Consider the following 19548-nt stretch of genomic DNA (forward strand, 5'->3'; position numbering starts at 1 on the left):
CCAGTGCAGTAGACACACTTAAGGATGGGGAAAGTGGTGGGAGAGAATGGGAAGGGTACAGATCAGGGGAGGGGAAGAGCAGGGAAACGGATGCCATAAATCAGGTAAGAAATGACACTATTTGGATTAGGGTGGCAGCTGTCAAGGTGCCCAAAGAGGAGCCCCTGGCAAATCATAAAGAAGGGACTTGAGGTGCAATGTCAGGCAGTGCTGCTTCTGGGGAGAATGAGGCAGAGTGCAAGACGGAGGTGCCTCCAGGAGACTTGGGGTAAAGGGAAAGAAGGAAGGAAGAAGTGAACATTAAGGGTTCTGCAGAAACAAAGAAAATCATGAAATCAGAAGACACACTGGCCTCTTCCCCCTGAAATAAGAATAGTCCTACACGAAGAACTTTATATCAAATTGATAATGTCGTCCACACAGAAGGGAAAAAGAAGATTCATCCAAACAAATTCTGAACATAATATGCAGGTGGCCCACCCTCAGTGGATATATCCTAAGAACAAAAGGAGGTGCAAGGAAATCTTAAAACCTACGAAGTAGTTTTGCTTTTCGTAGAGGCATTTTAGGCATATTGTAGGACTGAGCAAATGAATAAATACATTTACAGTTGGGGAACTAGAGTTTGCGCCGAGAAAGGAGATTTAAATACTATGTTGGAATTGGAGGTAATAGTATGAAGCTTTCATATCATTTTATGTATAGTATGATGTTTTGATACCATATATATATAATTCAGGAGAAAAATATAAAACACAAATGTGGCAATATTAAAAACTGGAGGGTATAGGTATATGGTATATAGACAGTACTACTAATGTAACATTTCTGTACATTTGAATAATTCTAAAATAAAAATTGGCAAATTTAATCTGGTGTTAGGAAAATTGGTGGAGGTATAAAATGAAATAAGATTTGCCATAAATTGATAATTGTTGAAGCTGGATGGGGGGGGGGTCATTCTACTATTCTCTCTACTCTTTTATATATTTGATATTTTCCAGAATACAAAGGCTTTTCGAAAAGATCGGGAGAAACTGGAGACAATGAACACAGATTTTTCTAGGTTTTTTTTTTTTGAGGAGACGCTGGGCAGTGGATTGAAAGGAAAGTGGGGTCCAGAGAGTTATTTTTTCCTTTTAGCTTATTTTGAAGTACATTCAGACTAACTCAAAAGTCACAAGGATCATAGAAAGAATTCCAGAATCCTCTTCAAAGGAGTTTTTTTTTTTCTTTTTCTCTTCTAAAAGATGAGAGATGTATCCAATGTATAATATTACAACATGTGTCTATGCTGAAGGGAAAAATTGATGCAGGAAAAAGGGGAAAAACTGCAGGAGTAACAATGTTGAATCGTAAGGTGGTGGGGGTTTGGGTGCACAAGTGAAGGACCAGCTCGGGCAGATGCAAGGCCATTTCATCCCTAAGAGACAGAAAGGCAGGAAGAGTCTATGGATTCTAGCATGGGCAGAAGATAGATGTGGAGGTGGAAGAGTAAGGGAAATCTCTTCTAGTTGCTTCTCTCCTCCCAGTGAAATAGAAAATAGGGTAAGAGTGCGTTGAAGAGGTCAGGTGTTGGAAGTTTGAAGACAGGGGAGAACATGTGACACAGTCCTCTAGGATCTTGCTACTTAAAGCACAGTCCTCCGACCAGCAGCAGCTGTACCACCAGGTCGCTTGTTAGAAATCTCAGGATCCTACAGATGTGTGGTTTCGAAGGGGTACATGCACCCCAATGTTTATAGCAGCGCTATCGATAGTAGACAAAGTATGGAAAGAGCCCAAATGTCCATCCATGGATGAATGGATACAGAAGATGTGGTACATACATATACAATGGAGTACTACTCAGCAATCAAAAAGAATGAAATCTTGCCATTTGCAACTACGTGAATGGAACTAGAGGGTATTATGCTAAGAGAAATGAGTCCGAGAAAGACAAATATCATATGACTTCACTCATACGAGGACTTTAAGATACAAAACAGATGAACATAAGGGAAGGGAAGCAAAAATAATATAAAAACAGGAAGGGGGACAAAACATAAAAGACTCTTAAATATAGAGAACAAAAAGAGGGTTGCTGGAGGGGTTGGGGAGGGGGGATGGACTAAATGGGTAAGAGGCTCAAGGAATCTACTCCTGAAACCATTGTTGCTCCATGTACTAACTTGGATATAAATTATAAAAAATAAATTATAGAAAGAAAAAAAAGAAATCTCAGGATCCTTCCATTTCCTCAGAATGACAGAACTGAATCTGCGTTTTTGACAACATCCCCCAGGTGATGTGGACTAAGCTAGGGGAAAAAGAGAACAGTGTCGCTGAACAGCTCTAAGGACCCAATAGTGATTAAGGTCATTAGAGGGAAACGAGTCAGCTGGTGTAGGCACAGAGAAGGCCAAGTACTGGCTTTAGTCAAGGCTGGCTTTTACCCATTGAGTGTGACCAAGGAACAGGGAAGTGGGGACACAGGCAGCAGACTAATTTCACAATACGAGACCATGCAATAAATGCCACCACCTTAGGCATCTAGAGTCCCCAATGCCTTCACATTTTTACTGCATTCAAGACTGCTCATTTTGGCTTTTTGGTAAGTCCTACCTTGGGATGAAATGTTAGGGCACTGTTAGAGGACTGCCGTGAATAAAAGCGGGAACAGGTTAACAATAGGTTTAAAGAAGTTGCTCATGAGATACAGCCACTATAAAGCTGACAAACTGTCCTGCCTGAAATGATGGCATGGTTTTACTTTCTTCACAGAGGAATAAATTTTTTTTATTTGGTTGTATACCATCAGCTTTTATATCCCTATTATAATTGTAAGCAATTTTAATGTTGGAATGTTTCTTGGTGATGCAAAGAGATAAAAATAGAACTGCACTGCAGGTATCTCAAATTACAACTGTAAACTACGTGCTGTGTTGATTATGTCATTCTTTTGTCAAGTCCTTTCCTTGAGATTGAGAGCAAATCAAGCAAGAGTATTACTAAACTGAAACAGATGTAGAAGATAGAGAGCAGTACCTACAATATACTATAATACATGTTCACTAAACATTTTAAGAATTAATGGAGGACCAAATGAATTGTAACTATGTGGGAAATATTGAAATCAATAAGAACTTAAAAAAAACACAATCATTGCAATATGTTCTTTCTGTTTGAAATTGTGTTAACTCTAAGTTTATCTCTACCCACTTCCCCTAAGTCTCTTGAGAATTTAAGCTGAAACACTATCCTGGAGCTACTCAAGATACTGAGGGAATAAAGAACACTCAATTTTAAAACATACTGAAATGAAACTTGGGTGGGGTACATTAATTCCTTGCTCTTCTGACCTTTCTATATTTCTCTCTTTCTTCATTTAACTCTTTAACTTTCTTCTCATATTCTTTAAATTGTTTCCTCTCTTCTTCAGACCATACAGCATCAGGTTTTGCCATGAAAGCAGGTTGAGGAATCACCTGAAGATATAAAGGAAAGCATATACTGTGCCTCAAACATAAATATAGCAGTACAGTGAAGGTTCAGGGTTATCATTACAGTTTAATTTTTTTTTAATGTTTATTCATTTTTGAAAGACAGAGACAGAGGACAAGCAGGGGTGGGGCGGAGAGAGAGGGGGACACAGAATCTGAAGCAGACTCCAGGCTCTGAGTTGTCAGCACAGAGCCTGACATGGGGCTCGAACTCACCAACCACGAGATCATGACCTGAGCCGAAGTCAGATGCTCAACCGACTGAGCCACCCAGGTGCCCCATCATTATGGCTTAAATAAAGAGCCCTGGGATGCCTGGGTGGCTCTGTTGGTTGAACATCTGATGCTTGATATTTAGCTCTGGTCATGATCCCAGGGTCGTGGGATTGAGCCCCACATTGGGATCTGTGTTGAACATGGAGCCTGCTTGGTATTCTCTCTCTCTCTCTCTCTCTCTCTCTCTCTCTCTGCCCCTCCCCTGCTTGAGTGCACGCATGCATGCATGCTCTCTCTCTCTAAAATTAAATTAAATTAAATTAAATTAAATTAAGCCCCAACGACTTTTAAAGAGATACAGTTCTTCACATTGGCAAGATGATGGCCTGACACTTTAATGAAAGGATATGAAAAAATGTTACAACTATTTTTCTGTGACATAAGCGAGAGTGGGCAATTTGGGATGTACACCGATTCTTAAGTGACAGGTTCAGAGGTACATGTTGATATCTTCATAGCTAGAACTGGATCTGAGCTCCAGGGACACCTATGGCAGGTATCAAATGGAATGTTTCTTGGTATATCCAGAGAATTATGGGTGCAGCGTTAACCCTGCTTTCTATAGAGATAAGAACCACTATGGTTGCCTGTTTTTGTTCTTTTGTTTGCTTTATGTCAATGAGAAGGCAAGCCTGGGGTTTCAAATTTCTTATTTGCCTGATGTGGTTTGTTTATGAGGTACTGTATATTTGTAGCTGTAGAATTTCTAAGACTCAGGTTATTATAGACAAGAATGATCAGATTTAAGTAGCTCTCTCTACCCCATTCCACCTTCCATAAGAATGTCCAGAAATCTCACCATTCTCAAAATATCTTCCTTCTTGACTTCCAGAACTCCTCCCATCATGTCCATCAGGGCTCGGTGCCTTGTGTCAGGACCCTGGAAAAGAGCCAGGGTCAGGGAGGGCAGCTGAGACAAAGATCTGTCCCTCTGGTGGCACCAGAGGCGGCCTCCCACCCAGTGTTAGAATGACTGCATTTAGAACTGGGGAGGGTGGCAAAGTGGCATGGAGGGAAGAGGAGAAGGAGGCCACGGAGATTCCAGTGACGTCTGACCATGTCAATTGCCTTGATATGTTTCTACAGTGGAGTACAAGTACGAGACTACTGAACCAAATTGGAACAAGAATCCCTAAAGGAAAGGGGGTCTTAGATATGTCTGAGCCAAACTGCCTACCCGTGTCAGAAGCCATTGCTCCATTTTACTGGTCACAGTAAATTGCGTTTTGTTTTTTTGCCATGGATTAACAAATCTGTGAGCTGTAATCTGAAAGAGAAAATGTAGTTTCCTGCTGTTATTCTTACAAAATTCAAAACAAACCTTCCTTCCACACATCAGGGAAGAGGTTAGAAGGTACCAAGAAGATAAAGGAACCATCCAGATTTCACAACCCATTTCCTATCTTGGAACACAGATGAGATCTAGAATGAGAGGCTTGGGAGAATTGATTGCTCCTTCTCTATTAGCTCTCAAAGCTGTTCTCTGCCACTAAAGAGATTATAACAGGGATCTGATTTAGAGGAGGGGGCAGGAGGAGGGTTCAAAGAAGTGTCCTCTAAGCCAAACCCTGTAGGATGGGGTTCCTGAGAGACCAACAGCTTGGAGTATTCAAGGAGTCATGGGAATGCAAGTGTGGCTGGCCCAAAGCAAGATGGTGAGAACAGCTGAAGAGGAAGGGGCTGGGGTGGGCAGACAGGAAGAGGCATGTTTCCTGAAGTGAAATGAGCAGCCACTGCGGGGTTTGAAGCAGGGGAAGGACATAAGTTTGGCTTGTAACAAGCTCACTCTCCTCACATAGAAGGGATTAAAGAAGAGGTTAATTATCCACATACAAAGACTGCCCATAGCAAGACCTTGGTGAGAGCGGCAGAGTAAAGTCCTTGCTATCACCATGCTCCAGGGTTTTTGATTACACGGTGAGGGTCTGGTTCTGGAAGAAATGATATCCTTAAACAAGTACAGTGGACCTCAGAGGTAAGGATGTGTTCTGAAGGATAATAATTTGGGTTCAGACTGCAACTCTGTCATTTACTAGCTCTGTAATTGTGGTCAAACTACTTAAACTCTCTGTGCCTCACTTTCCTCACCTGTAAAAAGGAGGTAATATTAGTATCTACCATATAAGGTCTTATAATGAAAAATTAGTCTCAATCTATTTAGGGCACTTAGAATGGTATCTGGCTTTTAACAGGGGCTGTATAATGTTTGGTATTATTTCTAAGCAACACTATTACCTTTTTGTCCCAAAGTAATCAAGCTGTTTTCATATGGGCAAGGATTTTTTTTTTTTTTTTTTGGTATTTTCTAGCATTTCTTACTTTTTAGAAATAAAATATGGTTATATTTTAATTGTTTTCTTTAAGCATTTACTTGTAACCACCTGGGGCCAAACACCTTTTAAGAAGGCTGCCCAACCTTTTGGGATGAGCACTGGGTGTTGTATGGAAACCAATTTGACAATAAATTTCATATATTGAAAAAAAAAAAAAAAAAAAAAAAAGAAGGCTGCCCAGTGAGCCCCGTTCCTCTGGTCAGTGCCTTAATGACCCAGATAATTCCTGGAGCTTCATCAGCCTTTCTCCCACAGCGTGACCCAACCTTCTTTGGTACAGGTACCAGACCTACGCTGGGTTAGGGACCTCTTCCTAGGCAAATGTGGAATCAGGACTAAGAGATTCTAGTTGGGATCAGTTGTTTGCTTAAGTGGGGAGAAATAAAGTAGAAGCTGCTGGAGGAAGGTGAAATGCAGAGAGAAGTGAGCTAAGAGATAAAGAAAGGGTACTTCTTGACTCCCCTCAAAGTTCCAGTCTTTGGCCCCTGCTTCCTTCTAGGCTGGGTGTCCAAATCTTCCCTAGATTCCATAGGATTCACAAAAGAAATTCTCATTATTGCTGAGGCAATGTCAACTGTTTTTTTTTTTTTTTCTTGTGACCAAGACTGCTACCTAATATAGTCACTTCCAGTAGTGTGCACAAGAAAATGAGTAACTAAGAACATGGGGGAATGTTGTAAGAAAGAAGGGAAGGGATGACACAGGTAGTCAGTACCTCTTTGTTTTCCACAACAAGGGTTCTCTCTGGCTTCTCACAATCATCAAATTCTGGTTGCCAGACCACTTCTTCTAAGTCCAGATCTAAAATAATTTCTTGAATTCTTACATTTCTTTCCTTCACACGTGCAATTTCAATCTCTTTTTGTTTATATGCAGCATCAAACTCATTGTTGAAAATAGTTTTCACCTTGTAAATGACATCCTGAAATAGCAATATGATACTGTGAACACATCACATTATATGGTAACATGATCTCATGTTTTTACCTTCCTGCCAAATCAATTTACAAACTCTCAGCAAGTTAATCATTCTTTTAAATTGTTTTTATTTATTAAAATTTTTAATGTTTTATTTATTTTTAACTTTTTTTTAAAATATGAAATTTATTGTCAAATTGGTTTCCATACAACTCCCAGTGCTCATCCCAACAGGTGCCCTCCTCAATGCCCATCACCTCCCTCCTACCCCCCATCAACCCTCAGTTTATTCTCAGCTTTTAAGAGTCTCTTATGGTTTGGCTCCCTCCCTCTCTAGCTTTTTTTTTCCTTCCCCTCCCTCCATGGTCTTCTGTTAAGTTTCTCAGGATCCACATAAGAGTGAAAACATATGGTATCTGTCTTTCTCTGTTTTATTTATTTTTGAGAGAGACAGAGACAGAGACAGAATTCCAGCAGGGGAGGAGCAAAGAGAGAGAGGGAGACACAGAATCTGAAGCAGGCTCCAGGCTCCGAGCTGTCAGCACAGAGCCCAACTTGGGGCTCAAACCCATGAACCATGAGACCATGACCTGAGCCAAAATTGGATGCTCAACCAACTGAGCTACCCAGGTGCCCCAGTAAGTTAATCGTTTTAAAAGATGGTTTATATTAAGTCATTTCTTGGTTCAATAACCCACAGTGGCAGCGGTAGGATTAAGGCAGTGATATAACTGTTATACCACACTCTACTTCCTGAAATGTTAGCCGTAACTCAATGTGCAGGTATGCTGATAAATGCTCAAGTAGGCAATGGGTACTAGGAGACTCTGGGCTATTCTCTCAACTTTTGTGTATGTTCCAAAAAAAATCCATCCTAAAATGTTTAAAAAGCAATATGTGATATTTATATTGGGAAATGTCTCTTCTTTGAGACCTGGTTTGGGGGACATGTGGTAAGGAAAGGATGGCCTATAGAGATTGTCTAAAGAATTTCCCAGAAAAGCACAACTGCACACAATATTCTTTCTCTGTATGGTCAGGTCATTCTAAGGCAGGAAGGGGAGCTAAGCTGGCTAGCTGGACCTTGGCAGTGGGTCCAACTGGATCACCCCCACCTCTGCTGGTGAGTAGAATGATGGTCAACTCAAAGTATCCTTTATTTTACCATCAGAGTTCAATCTGTATATCTATCCTACTGAAGATGAAACCATCAAAGCAGGTAGAAAAATGATCTTAACAGTTAAAACCAGAATTTCTCTTCGGCTGAAATTAACCTTCTTGTAGGAAAATGCCTTAACAAAACAGCAGAAAGGTGAGACACTGAGGGCACAGGTCAGCAGAAGCTGAGCAACAAAAGACATAATGAAACAATTTTGGATATAAATGCACAGGAATTTCAGGGTTGGAGGAAGAGAAGAAAAAAAAATAGGAAGAGAGAGCAGAGTATCATGGTAGGAGGCTGGAACTCAAATTGTAGATATGGCTGGAGAACTTTTAGGAATATGAATGGCCATTATTAAATTTCAAACTATCCACATTAGTGCAATCTCAGTCATCAAATTTTCAAAACCCTTTGGTTGGCATATACAGATGTGTTCTGAGACTGACTGGTTTGGTAGGAAGTAAGGAGTAGGAGCTTAGAGCTTGTGGGATGCTGTATTTTATCCCTGAGTTCCAGAAGAGAAGTTACGGAAATCTTAGGGAAGAAATTGTGTTTCCCCAGGTTAAGAGAATATATAGATAAGCAATCACATCTTGATCTTACAAGGAGGTTCTAAAGGACATCTGAGTTACCTAGAAGATGGCATTCAAGGACCTATTTTACCTTTGAGATTACTGAAGTTCTAAGTAGAACAATGATTTGCTTGTGGTATCAGCCAGTGTGGAGTGTTCCTCAGAAAACCTGTTATCAGAGATCCCAGTCCAAATAGATGAAAGCAACACTTGTATACAAGTTCTGTCTGAAGACCATGGACACACGAGCCATCTGGATATTTCTCTATGTACTTTAAAGACATCATCTGATTGGCATTAGATTTCAATTTGAGCCTTTGCAAGACACCTCATGGGGAATTTTAGAGATTTTGGAGGATAAGGAAAAATTCACCTACTTTTAGTAATATAATTTGATTGATTTTCTCCTCTCTGGAATGAAGTTCCAATTGGCCTGACAACAGAGAGGCATGTACCCCAAAATCAGTACTCAGACTGCCAAGCAGATAATTGGGCAAGTTGCTAGTTTTTACTGCCACATCTTCTTCCTCTTCTTCATCCTCCTCTTCACGATGCTTTTTAACCAAGGTAATTGCAGACTGAACCTCTACAATTTCCTTCCGTAGCTAAATATAGAAAAAGATGACACAGAAGTTATGCAATAACAAGAATTCTCAAAAGGGCAATTTTGTGACAACTTAATTTTTTTCAGTCATCTTAGATGTCAAATTGTCTTGCCAACAACTGAATTCAAAGTGTTGGGTAGATCCTGAAACTGATGCAGAAGAGGGTTAAGCCTTGGAAACTCATAAACTGTGGATAAGTCGAAAGAGTGAACACTGTCCTTGACAGTACGTAATATTTACATTTCTGACCGGATTACAGCTGTTTGTAAATACCTTGAGTCTTTCCTGACACCTAAACATTAAAAAATATACCTTTTCTTCATGTTTACAAAGGAACTTATTCCCATAGGACTGGGGAGTGTAGGTTAAGAAGAATTAAGTATGCCTTAATTTTATATTTCAGAAAAAGAAAGGATGCAAGGTTCTGGGCCCCATTACACTGACAGGGACATGTGTTTTTAGTGGTCTGATAGAGATTGCTGCTTGAAAACAAAGAAACAAAAATCTGGGATTGTTCTAGGAAAACTGTAATTCCACCAAAGTAGATACTATGCATCTTTGGACAATTACTTAAAAACATAATCCCATATGATAAGAGATGATAAAAAGAGCAGGGTAGATGAAGACAAGTTCTAACCAGAACAAGAACAAAACCCCAAATCTCATTGTTTAAAAGTATATCCTCCTATTTGAGAGCTAGCCAGTATTATATAGGATTATAGACTTCTTGACTTATTGTGTGGATTTAGCTCCTATATTTATTAAAATATATTCTACAAATTAACAGGGAATGAAAATATAAACAAGATCTAAACTTATCTTAAATTGTATCTTAACTCAGATCCATATGGAGACCCTAAAATAAAACACATTGCTTATATAAATACATATATATTTAAAATTGTACTTTAAGACACTCTGCTTCAATCTTCTTTTGCTGCAAAACTCTCTTTAATTCTTTCAACTCTTCATCCATGCGTTCTTTCATTGGGAAGTTCTCAACCACGTAAGGCATGTGAAAGCACTTGAAAAAAAAAGGCAGGATAAATAAATTTATTTGTATTATAATTGTATACACACAATTGGAGTGAGAGATGTTATCCCTGATTAAAATTAATTCATAGGTTATCATTCATGAGTGAAATTGACAGTGGAAACTTTCTTTAAAATGAGACAACACAGGGTGCCTGAGTGGCTTAGTCAGTTAAGTGGCCAACTCTTGATCTCAGGGTTCCTAAGATCCAGCTCCACATGGGGCTCTGTGCTGACAGCTCAGAGCCTGCTTCAGATTCTGTTTCTCCCTCTTGCGCTGTTCCTCCCCCGATTGCATTCTCTCTCTCTCTCTCTCTCTCTCAAAAAAAAAAAAAATAAGTAAATATTTTAAAAAATTTATTTATATTACATTAGTATTGGTGTAAACCTTGGGTAGAAATACTGTGCTTCAGTGAAGGATTTATTTCTAGAGCAGTGATTCTCAACCAGGAGTGATTTCACTTGCCCTGTCCCCCTCCTCCCCAGCCCCCCCAGGGACATTTGGCAATGTCTGGAGCTATATTTCATTTTCACTAGTGGGAGTTTTGGATGCTACTGGGACCTAGTAGATAGAGGTCAAAACATCCTACAATCCATAGGACAGCCTCTACACCACAGAATTAACCAGCCCCAAATGTGCCACTCTTGGGAAACCCTGTTTAAGAGCAATACTCAACCACAAATATGTAGGGTGACCACATATTTCATTACCCAAATTGGGGGGGCATATTTGAAATGAGAAGGGTGCTCTTAATAGTTACTCTAGGACCACAGGGATAAACTGGGACTTTTGGTCACCTTACATGAAGAGGAACATTGTGTTGGGAGGAATCTCAGTGAAAAAGCATAAAAACCAGACATTTAGAGGGCACAGGTAGAACTGTGGACAGTACTGTGTCTAGTTTTCCATCTGTGTGGAATGTGAATAAAGCGGCTTTTTGGAACAGATAGATAATAAGACTGGATGCAGGTAGTTCGTAGAGGAAAGAGAGAAAATCTTCAGAGCTGCTAGCTTGGAGGGGCACAGGGACCGAACAGAGAGGGAAGAACGAGACAAGAGAAAGTGGTACATCCAGGTGGAATCTGGAAGGGCAAGGCACGCTCTGAATGCTTTTGTATGTATGCATTTTCTTAAAATTATTTAAAAGTTTTTTCCGCCATGAGACTCTCAATGAAAATTCTCATCAGCTAAGGTATTGTACCTGGAGTTCTGTTACCTTAAGAGCTCGACCTTTCACAGCCATCGCATTCCAGCATTCTTCTTTAATAAGTTCAGCCAAATAGGCCTTGGCTAGGTTATGCATCTCTGCATCCTTTCTTATCTTGAAGAACATAAGTGAAGGGGAAAAAATACACATGAAAACGTGGCCTCTTGAAAAAATAATCTGAATTGTAAATTCACTAAGCAGCCGTGGCTGCACATTTAGTGGTAGTGTGGGATCTTCTTTCCCCAATATTCTGGGTTGCCCTGTGTTCAGATGTCCTTTGGGAGGAACACTTTCCTGTCTCAAGAACATTTCCTAGAGTGTAGTCTGGAGGCTTGGGATTCCCTTCCTTGAGGACCAGGGTGTCAACACAAACATCTGTAAAGGCAGGTAGGTCCTAAACGTGAGCCAGGGAGGTGTGAGGACACGTGCGTGGCCATGGTGGACTGCAGAACTAAAGTGCACACTGGCGGGTTGGTACAGAGCTGGAAAGCAAACCCGCTGTGCCAAGTGTTCCTGTTTTATTAGAGAAGCTTGAAAATGTGTATTTTAAAATTTTTTCTAAATGTTTATTTATTTTTAAGAGAGCGAGTGTGGGAGGGGCAGAGAGAGAGGGAGACACAGAATGCAAAGCAGGCTCCAGGTTCTGAGCTGTCCGCACAGAGCCCGACACGGGGCTTGAACCCATGAACAGAACCATGAGATCACGACCTGAGCTGAAGTCGGACGCCCAACCAACTGAGCCACCCAGGCAACCCCGAAAATGTGTATTTTTAATGAAACTACCAGACATCTAAATGTTACCTTACTTCTTTTCAATGCATATTTGAAGTGCCAGTTTGTGACCTTTGTCTTGGGGTCACTTAATTCTTCTAATTTTTATATCCACAATAAATAAATGCTCCATGGGGCGCCTAGGTGGCAGAATTATCAGCAAACTAGCTAAGAATATATCTCCCAGATTAGAAGATGTCTTGTTTATTCATTTGTGTTTATTCATTGTGTGATTTGAACAAAAGGCTTTGTTTAATTTGTATTTTACTTCTTTTTTTATCCACTGAGTTAATGGCTAATACAGTTTTAAATTATTTTTTCCTTAAATAAACAGCTGTTTTGGCCTATCAGTTGTCAGAACCTGCCTGATTCCCAGCCCACCCACCCCTCTCCTCTCTACTGCTGAGGCTATTTGATCAACCCCTCCAGACTGTGTTCAGGTTGTCATTACTGGGCTTTGGTCTTTTCCCTATTGTTGAGATCCTAGCAGAGGCTAACTAATCGCCTGTTCCCTTTAGGACTGGGATCCCTGACAGGTAGGTAGCACTAACTCTTCCCAGGGACTAGTATTCTGTTCCCAAATGTGCTGAAGGCCACCTGGGTTTAGGGTGTCATCTGCTAACACTGTTCTGTGCTGGACCATCTGGTTCCACTATCACATCTAATCTGGGGCCAATCTTTCTTCCAAGCCCAGAGCTAAAAAAAAAAAAAAAAAAAAAAAAAAAAAAGGTAATAATATTGGGGAAACGAGTGTGTGAAGAGCCATTCTCTGCACCAAAGACTGCCTCAAAGGATCAAAGAGGCTTCTGGAGAAATATGTAGGAATTTGATAAGCAGCAAGGAGCATCTGGACAGAGGCATGGGGTAGGGGGTAATCAGGGTGGGCTCATCAGTGATCTGCAGGTCAGCAGGCCAGAGGGGCAGGTTTGTGGGGCTGAGTGGTCCCACATTAGCTTGGAGAGAGAACCAACAATGAAGACAAGGCTAGGCACCTGACCCAGATGCACTACGGAGAGGTCAAGTGATTCTAGGTCCAAATCCTTAGTTTTCTCAAGTCAGGAAAACCAAAAACCTACCTTTTTTGGATGATTGCAACAATCAAAATAAATAACATTCAAAAAGCCCCTAAACTGGTGTCTATTTGCTATAATAAGAAAATGGGATGATTTCTAACAGCTTTCTGTTGAGTGTAAGAAAAGCCAAATTCTTTACAATGATGTACAAGGTCTTCAGAGCCGGTCTCTGCCCCCACCTCATTTCAAGAAGCTCTCTCCTTCCCCTGTGCTACTGCCTTTCTGGCCATGGTGTTTTTGGAGTAATCCAAGCCATTTCTGCCTCAGGACCTCTGTTCATGCTGCCTCCTTCGCCTGATATTCTCTTCCCCCAGCTCCTTGCATAGCTAGCTCCTTCTCTCCTTTTCGTTCCCTTTAAAGTGGTCTTCTTTGACCGCAGAAGTAGATGCCCCATATCTATCACAGAATTCAGTTTGTTTCCATCATACAATATAGAGAGATTTGTGTATGGTCTGTCTTCTCCACTAGATTAGTGCCATGTGGGCAGGACCTATATTTCATAGGCATTGTATTCCTGGCACTGACAATAGTGCCTGGCACATAACAGGTGTTCAATAAATGTTGCAGAATGAATGGATGCATGGATGGATGGATGGATGAATTTTACCTCCCTGAGTCAGTCTGTGAGGTCCTCTTGGTACTGACTCTGTTATTCAATATATTTCCTCTCATTCTCAGCCTTATATCATTCACTAATTTGACAAATATGCCTCATTTCTTTATCTTTACCCCAGTCATTAACTTATTTAACAGGAAAGGGTCCTAGAGCACATCACTGGAGACCTCCCTCCTAGAGGCATCAAATTATCAGCCTCTTTTTGATATAGTTGTTTAACCAACTATAATCCACTCAAATGTTCTTATATCCAGCAATATTTCCTTCTCTTCTTTAGGAAAAAAAATGTTTTTTTATACTTGCACACTCAAAAAGTTAAATGTACTGTGCAGGTTGAGAAAGAGGTAGCTTAAGAACATTCTGTGTAGGGGCACGTGGATGACTCAGTCAGTTGAGTGTCCAACTCTTGATTTCAGCTCAGGTCATGATCTCATAGTTTGTGGGATTAAGCCTCACGTTGGGCTCCACGCTGACAGGGCAGGATCTGCTTGGGATTCTCTCTCTCCCCCTTTCTTTCTCTGTCCCTCCCTCACTCGTGTTAGCTTGCTTGTCTCTCTCTCTTCCAAAATAAATAAATAAAAACTTAAAAAAAGAGAACATTCTGTGTAAAACACAATTAGGACTTTTACCTAAAATAAAACCCATATGAGTAAACAATGTAATGTGATACAAAGAGATGCAAAGGCTGTATTAATAGAAGTATAGTATCTAGAAAAATGGAGGTTTCATTTTATGCTTTTCTCTAAACTGGACAGATAATAACTGGAATTCTTTTGTGGATGCCATACTCAAATATAATGAAATCATAGGGGAAAATGTATGACATATGATGAAGCTATTGAAACTACATTATATGATGGTCATAGGAGCTGGGACAGCTAGCTTAGACAAGAGACAGAGGGAACATGGTAAGTGCTAATCTTCTCTGTTTTCAGAGTGGCCATTGAATAGATGACGCTTAAAGGGTAGAAGAATCAGTGAATAAAGGGGGAAGGATTCCAACTCCTGTCAAGAAATGGCTTACTAATCCAGAAGGTCCAAAGTTGGCATAGGTGGCTGAGAGGATTTCAAAAAACGTTCAAACATATGGTGGCAGATGGTTGGAATGGATGTCAGGAAAAGAGGGACATACATCAGATGTGTGGCTGGCCCAGTTACCCCTTTCCCCTAACTCCCAAATTTAATAATTCTCTGACTCGTCGCATTTATACTCACTAGGTTTGCTTTCTCTGCATTGTGCTGGGGAAGTTTTTGTTTTGTTCACATTATCCTAGAAAAGTTCTCCTTCACATTTTCTTTTTTACTTCTTTCATTATGTTTCTTTATGGTGCTTAATTCAGATTTTTCCATACCTTTGCCACTTCTTCCTCATTTTCGTTGTGAAGCCTTTCCAGTTCTTCGAGATCCAGGCTAAATTCCTTTTGCTCTAATTTTGCAATATTGTCTATTGCTTCATTTTCTTCCATCATAGTCAGAACCTGAATTTTCAGATAAGAAAGAATGGTGACAAGTAAAGAATTAAACTTTATAGCCATGCTTTTCAGAGTCTCTTCAGACAGCAGTCAGCAAAAAAAGAGAGGTCTTGTTTATCTAAATGTAACTATTGAGTAAAGAATTAGGTTATGGGCTTATTGTAGCCATTTAAGTTTTCAGCTTTAACCCTCATTCATCTAAAAATGACAACAAAAATGTGTAAATTCATCACTTCATTGAAAGAAATTAAGGAATTATTGATATTTAGGTGTGCTGATGGTATTGTGATCATGTGTTTTAAGAGTTCTAATATTTTAGAGGTACCTACTTAAATAATTAAATGATATAATATCTGGGATTTACTTCAAAATGATCAGGAGAGGGCACCTGGGTGGGTCAGTTGGCTGAGCCTCCAAATTTGGCTCAGGTCATAATCTCATGATTCGTGAGTTCAAGCCCCGCATCAAGCTTGCTGTCAGTGCAGAGCCTGCTTTGAATCCTCTGTTCCCCTTTCTCTCTGCCGCTCCCCTGCTCACACTCTCAAAATGAATCTCAAAAATAATCCTAAAAATCAATAAACATTTAAAAAATGATCAGGAGAGGGGATAGTGGCTGAGGATATAGATGAAACAATATTGGCCAATGGATTTATTATTTTATTATTCTCTCTCTTTTTATATTATATTTGAACATTTCCAAAATAAAAATTATGTTTAGAAGTTTATAACTTCAGGGAAGGCTAGGTGGTTCAGTCAGTTAAGTGCGTGATGTTTATTTTGGCTCAGGTCATGATCTCAGGGATCATGGGTTTGAGCCCTGCGTCAGGCTCTGTGCTGACAGAATAGAGCCTGGTTGGGATTCTCTCCTTCTCTCCTTCTTCTCTCTCTGCTTGTGCTCTTTTTCTCTCTCTCTCCAAATAAACATAAAAACAATTTTTTTCTAATTAAAAAAGTTTATAACTTCATAAAATTCAGTGCCAAAGGACACATACTGCAGCATGGATGATAAAGTATTAATATCTTCAATATATTAAAAGCTCTTACAAGTCAACAAAAAAAAAATCAGAAAATATAATAGAAAAATTGAGGACCTCAATTTCAAAATAGTTGACTGAGAATGGGGTTTACAATCATCCTTCCCCACCTCAATCCATAAAATAAAGAGAAAATAAGTGTATGATAAATAGATAAATCCACTACTAAAATTAAGACAGAAAAAAAGAATCTTTCAGTGGCCCAGAAACTGTAACTTCTGAAAGATGAAAATCAGATGGATCTAAATGATACATGATAGCCCCAAGTGTCCACAAGACAATATTTAACAACATGTAGAAGGTACACCAGATATAGGAGCATGCAGTAACCTGGAAGTAACTGGCTGAGTGACTGGTTGGGGGGACTACATCAGAAACAGGCAGTGGATAGAACCTGCATGTATATGTACCACCACTTGATAAAACTCCTGGGGGCGCAGCAGTAGTACCAGGGGTGTTTGCCACCAGGCAGAGAAAAATGAAATGAATATTTGAGTGGGAGAAATAGGGCAATGACAAGGAGTCTGTCAGTGGCTAGAAGGAGTTAGAGAACATCTCCCCCTGCCACAAGATAGGTGGCCAAGACATCTACCAACACCACCCATCCCTTCTCATTCTACTGAAAACAGAGCAATATACTTACTTAAGTCAGATCTCCTACACAACTTCCCAAGCAGGTTCAACTGGTAGAGTGAATTACAATGGGGCATGTCAACTTTAAAGATGAGCATGGAATAATAAAAATAATAATACATCACCAATATTTGAGGAACAACAAGACCATTGAAGAGAGACAATAAATTCAATCAACAGAAGACTTGTTACACAAAGAAAGGGAGTTAATTAAGCAAAAGTATAATTTTACAGTAACTAGATACAAAATGTTGTATATCAAAAAAAGTATCAGAGATTATAAAACTTAAAAACGTTGGTCTTTTAAGTTTGATCTTTGAAACAAAAATAATTCAATAGATGGGCTGAATAGCAAGATGGACAGTTGAAGATAATCAGTGATCTGCAAGAATCAGTTAAGAATTCTCCTGGGGTGTAACCAAACAAAATAAAGAGACAGAAAATGTGAAAGAAAAGTGAAGACACTGTATAATATATCTAGAAGGACCTACAACTAACATGACTTCAGAAGAGGGGAGAATAAAGAGAATGGCGGCCATAGTGTTTAAAGAAATAACAAGGGAGAATTTTGAAAAACACAGTACAGCATGAATACTCAACTCTGAAAGGGCCTAACAAGTGTTGACCAGAAATGTGAAACTTAAGAACCAAATCTGAAACATTTCCAAAGGGGAAAAGAATATCATGAAATAGAAGAATCAGTCTTAGATTAGCAACACTGGATACAAGAATACAATGCATCAACAGCTTTGAATCAAATGTTTGAGGGGAAGAAAAACCTTGAACCTCTAATTCTGTACCATCAAATCATCATTCAAGTGCGAGGTTAAAATAGTCATTTATAGACAGGGGCTCAGAAAGTTCACCAATACCCACACCGCTGAAAAGATTATTCAGGATGTACTAATGCTAGAGGAAGGTGGGTAGAAAGACTTAAGTCTAAAGAAGATTTACATATTTTTAGGAGTTTTTAAAACTAGCAAATTAGAGCTATAACTCCAAATTATATCATTGAGAGAAGGTGAGGGAAACAGAGGGAGCTGGAAAAGTAAGACGTAACAACAACAAAAACACACTGAGGGTGTTGTCTTATCTGGGGGATGGATAAACCAGAGCTAAACTAAACCAGAGCTTCTCCAATTTTAATGTGCCTATGAATCACCTGTTAAAGAACAGATTCTGATTCAGCACATATGGGCTGGGGTTAAGATTCCAGGTGATGTCAGTCAGTGCTGGTGTGCTCTTCCACTGACTATGAAGACACCAGGAGAGGTGGAAAGACAGAAGGCCAAGCATGTGGGTTATAATTTTTAAAATAGAAATAGAATTATGACTCCCAAAATAGTAAAGAAAAATAGAACAATAATAAAAAAAATGTATGAGCAACCCAAGAAGATAGGAAAGTGGGAAAAAGAAATAAGTTGAAAATATGTTAAATAGAAAGCAAAAAATAAAATGGCAGAAATAATTTTAAATATATCAATAATAATAATAAATGGGGCTAACCTCACCTATTAAAAAGTTTAGATGGAATTTACAAAAAATAATCGAGCTGTATACTGATTGGCAGACAAAAGAAAGTTGGAAATAAAGGACTGGAAAAAATATATATATACATATACATATATATATATATATATATATATATATATATATATATATATGCGCTAAAAAAAATACCAAGAAAATGGGAATATAAGAAACAAAATGTAGAGTAAGAACATTAAAAGAGAAAAAGATATTTCATGTGGACAAAAGGAATAATTTACTGAGGAGATCTGTTGTGCACATTTTGACATCTAACATAAATATTGATAGAAACAGAGGGATAAATTGACAAATTGCTAATCATAACCTAGATAACAACATCTCAAATAGCAAAAATGTAAATACAGATATGAAGTTGACACAATTAGATTGATCTAATAGGAATTTAAAGAAAACTATACCTCCCCCTACTGTCTTCCCCCACCAAAAAGGCCCAGAGAATAAAATATTCTTTACAAACACACATAGAAAGGTAAAAAAAGTGACTGGATACAAGGCTACAAAGACAATCTCAACAAGCTTTATTCACAGACCACAGTGAAATAAATTTCAATATAAGCAGAAAAAAAAACCATATATAAAACAATCTATAATATACAAGGCAATCTGAAAACTGAAAACAGGCAAATGCATACACTCCTTTAAGAAATCGTTTGGTTGATGTGTTCAAAATGGAATTATAAATGTTTACCACTAAGGAACAATGAGAAAATTACTTATCAAAACCAATGTAATATAGTCCAAGTGGTACTGAGAGGTATATTTACAGCCTTTCAAGCACATTGGAAAACAATAGGAAATAAACCAAGTTTT

The 19548-nt window shown here is 39.1% G+C and overlaps 1 protein-coding gene across 3 annotated transcripts in view; it reads right to left on the reverse strand.

The window, feature by feature from the left end:
• Positions 1 to 19548, reverse strand: part of CFAP43 (cilia and flagella associated protein 43) — a 119876-nt gene that overhangs the window by 25469 nt on the left and 74859 nt on the right. Inside the window, exons 20-27 of one of the 3 annotated variants that reach the window (XM_019459358.2) lie at positions 15401 to 15526; positions 11598 to 11702; positions 10256 to 10372; positions 9121 to 9348; positions 6807 to 7013; positions 4936 to 5025; positions 4558 to 4638; positions 3342 to 3467 (exon numbers count right to left, since the gene is read on the reverse strand). In XM_019459358.2, coding sequence (XP_019314903.2) covers positions 3342 to 3467; positions 4558 to 4638; positions 4936 to 5025; positions 6807 to 7013; positions 9121 to 9348; positions 10256 to 10372; positions 11598 to 11702; positions 15401 to 15526 — 1080 coding nt within the window. The remainder of the gene's footprint in view (positions 1 to 3341; positions 3468 to 4557; positions 4639 to 4935; positions 5026 to 6806; positions 7014 to 9120; positions 9349 to 10255; positions 10373 to 11597; positions 11703 to 15400; positions 15527 to 19548) is intronic. The other 2 variants (XM_019459359.2, XM_019459360.2) reach the window with 2 other exon arrangements.

The sequence above is a fragment of the Panthera pardus genome, unplaced genomic scaffold, assembly GCF_024362965.1.
Source record: "Panthera pardus isolate Hobbes unplaced genomic scaffold, ASM2436296v1 HiC_scaffold_22, whole genome shotgun sequence".
Classification (NCBI taxonomy): domain Eukaryota; kingdom Metazoa; phylum Chordata; class Mammalia; order Carnivora; family Felidae; genus Panthera; species Panthera pardus.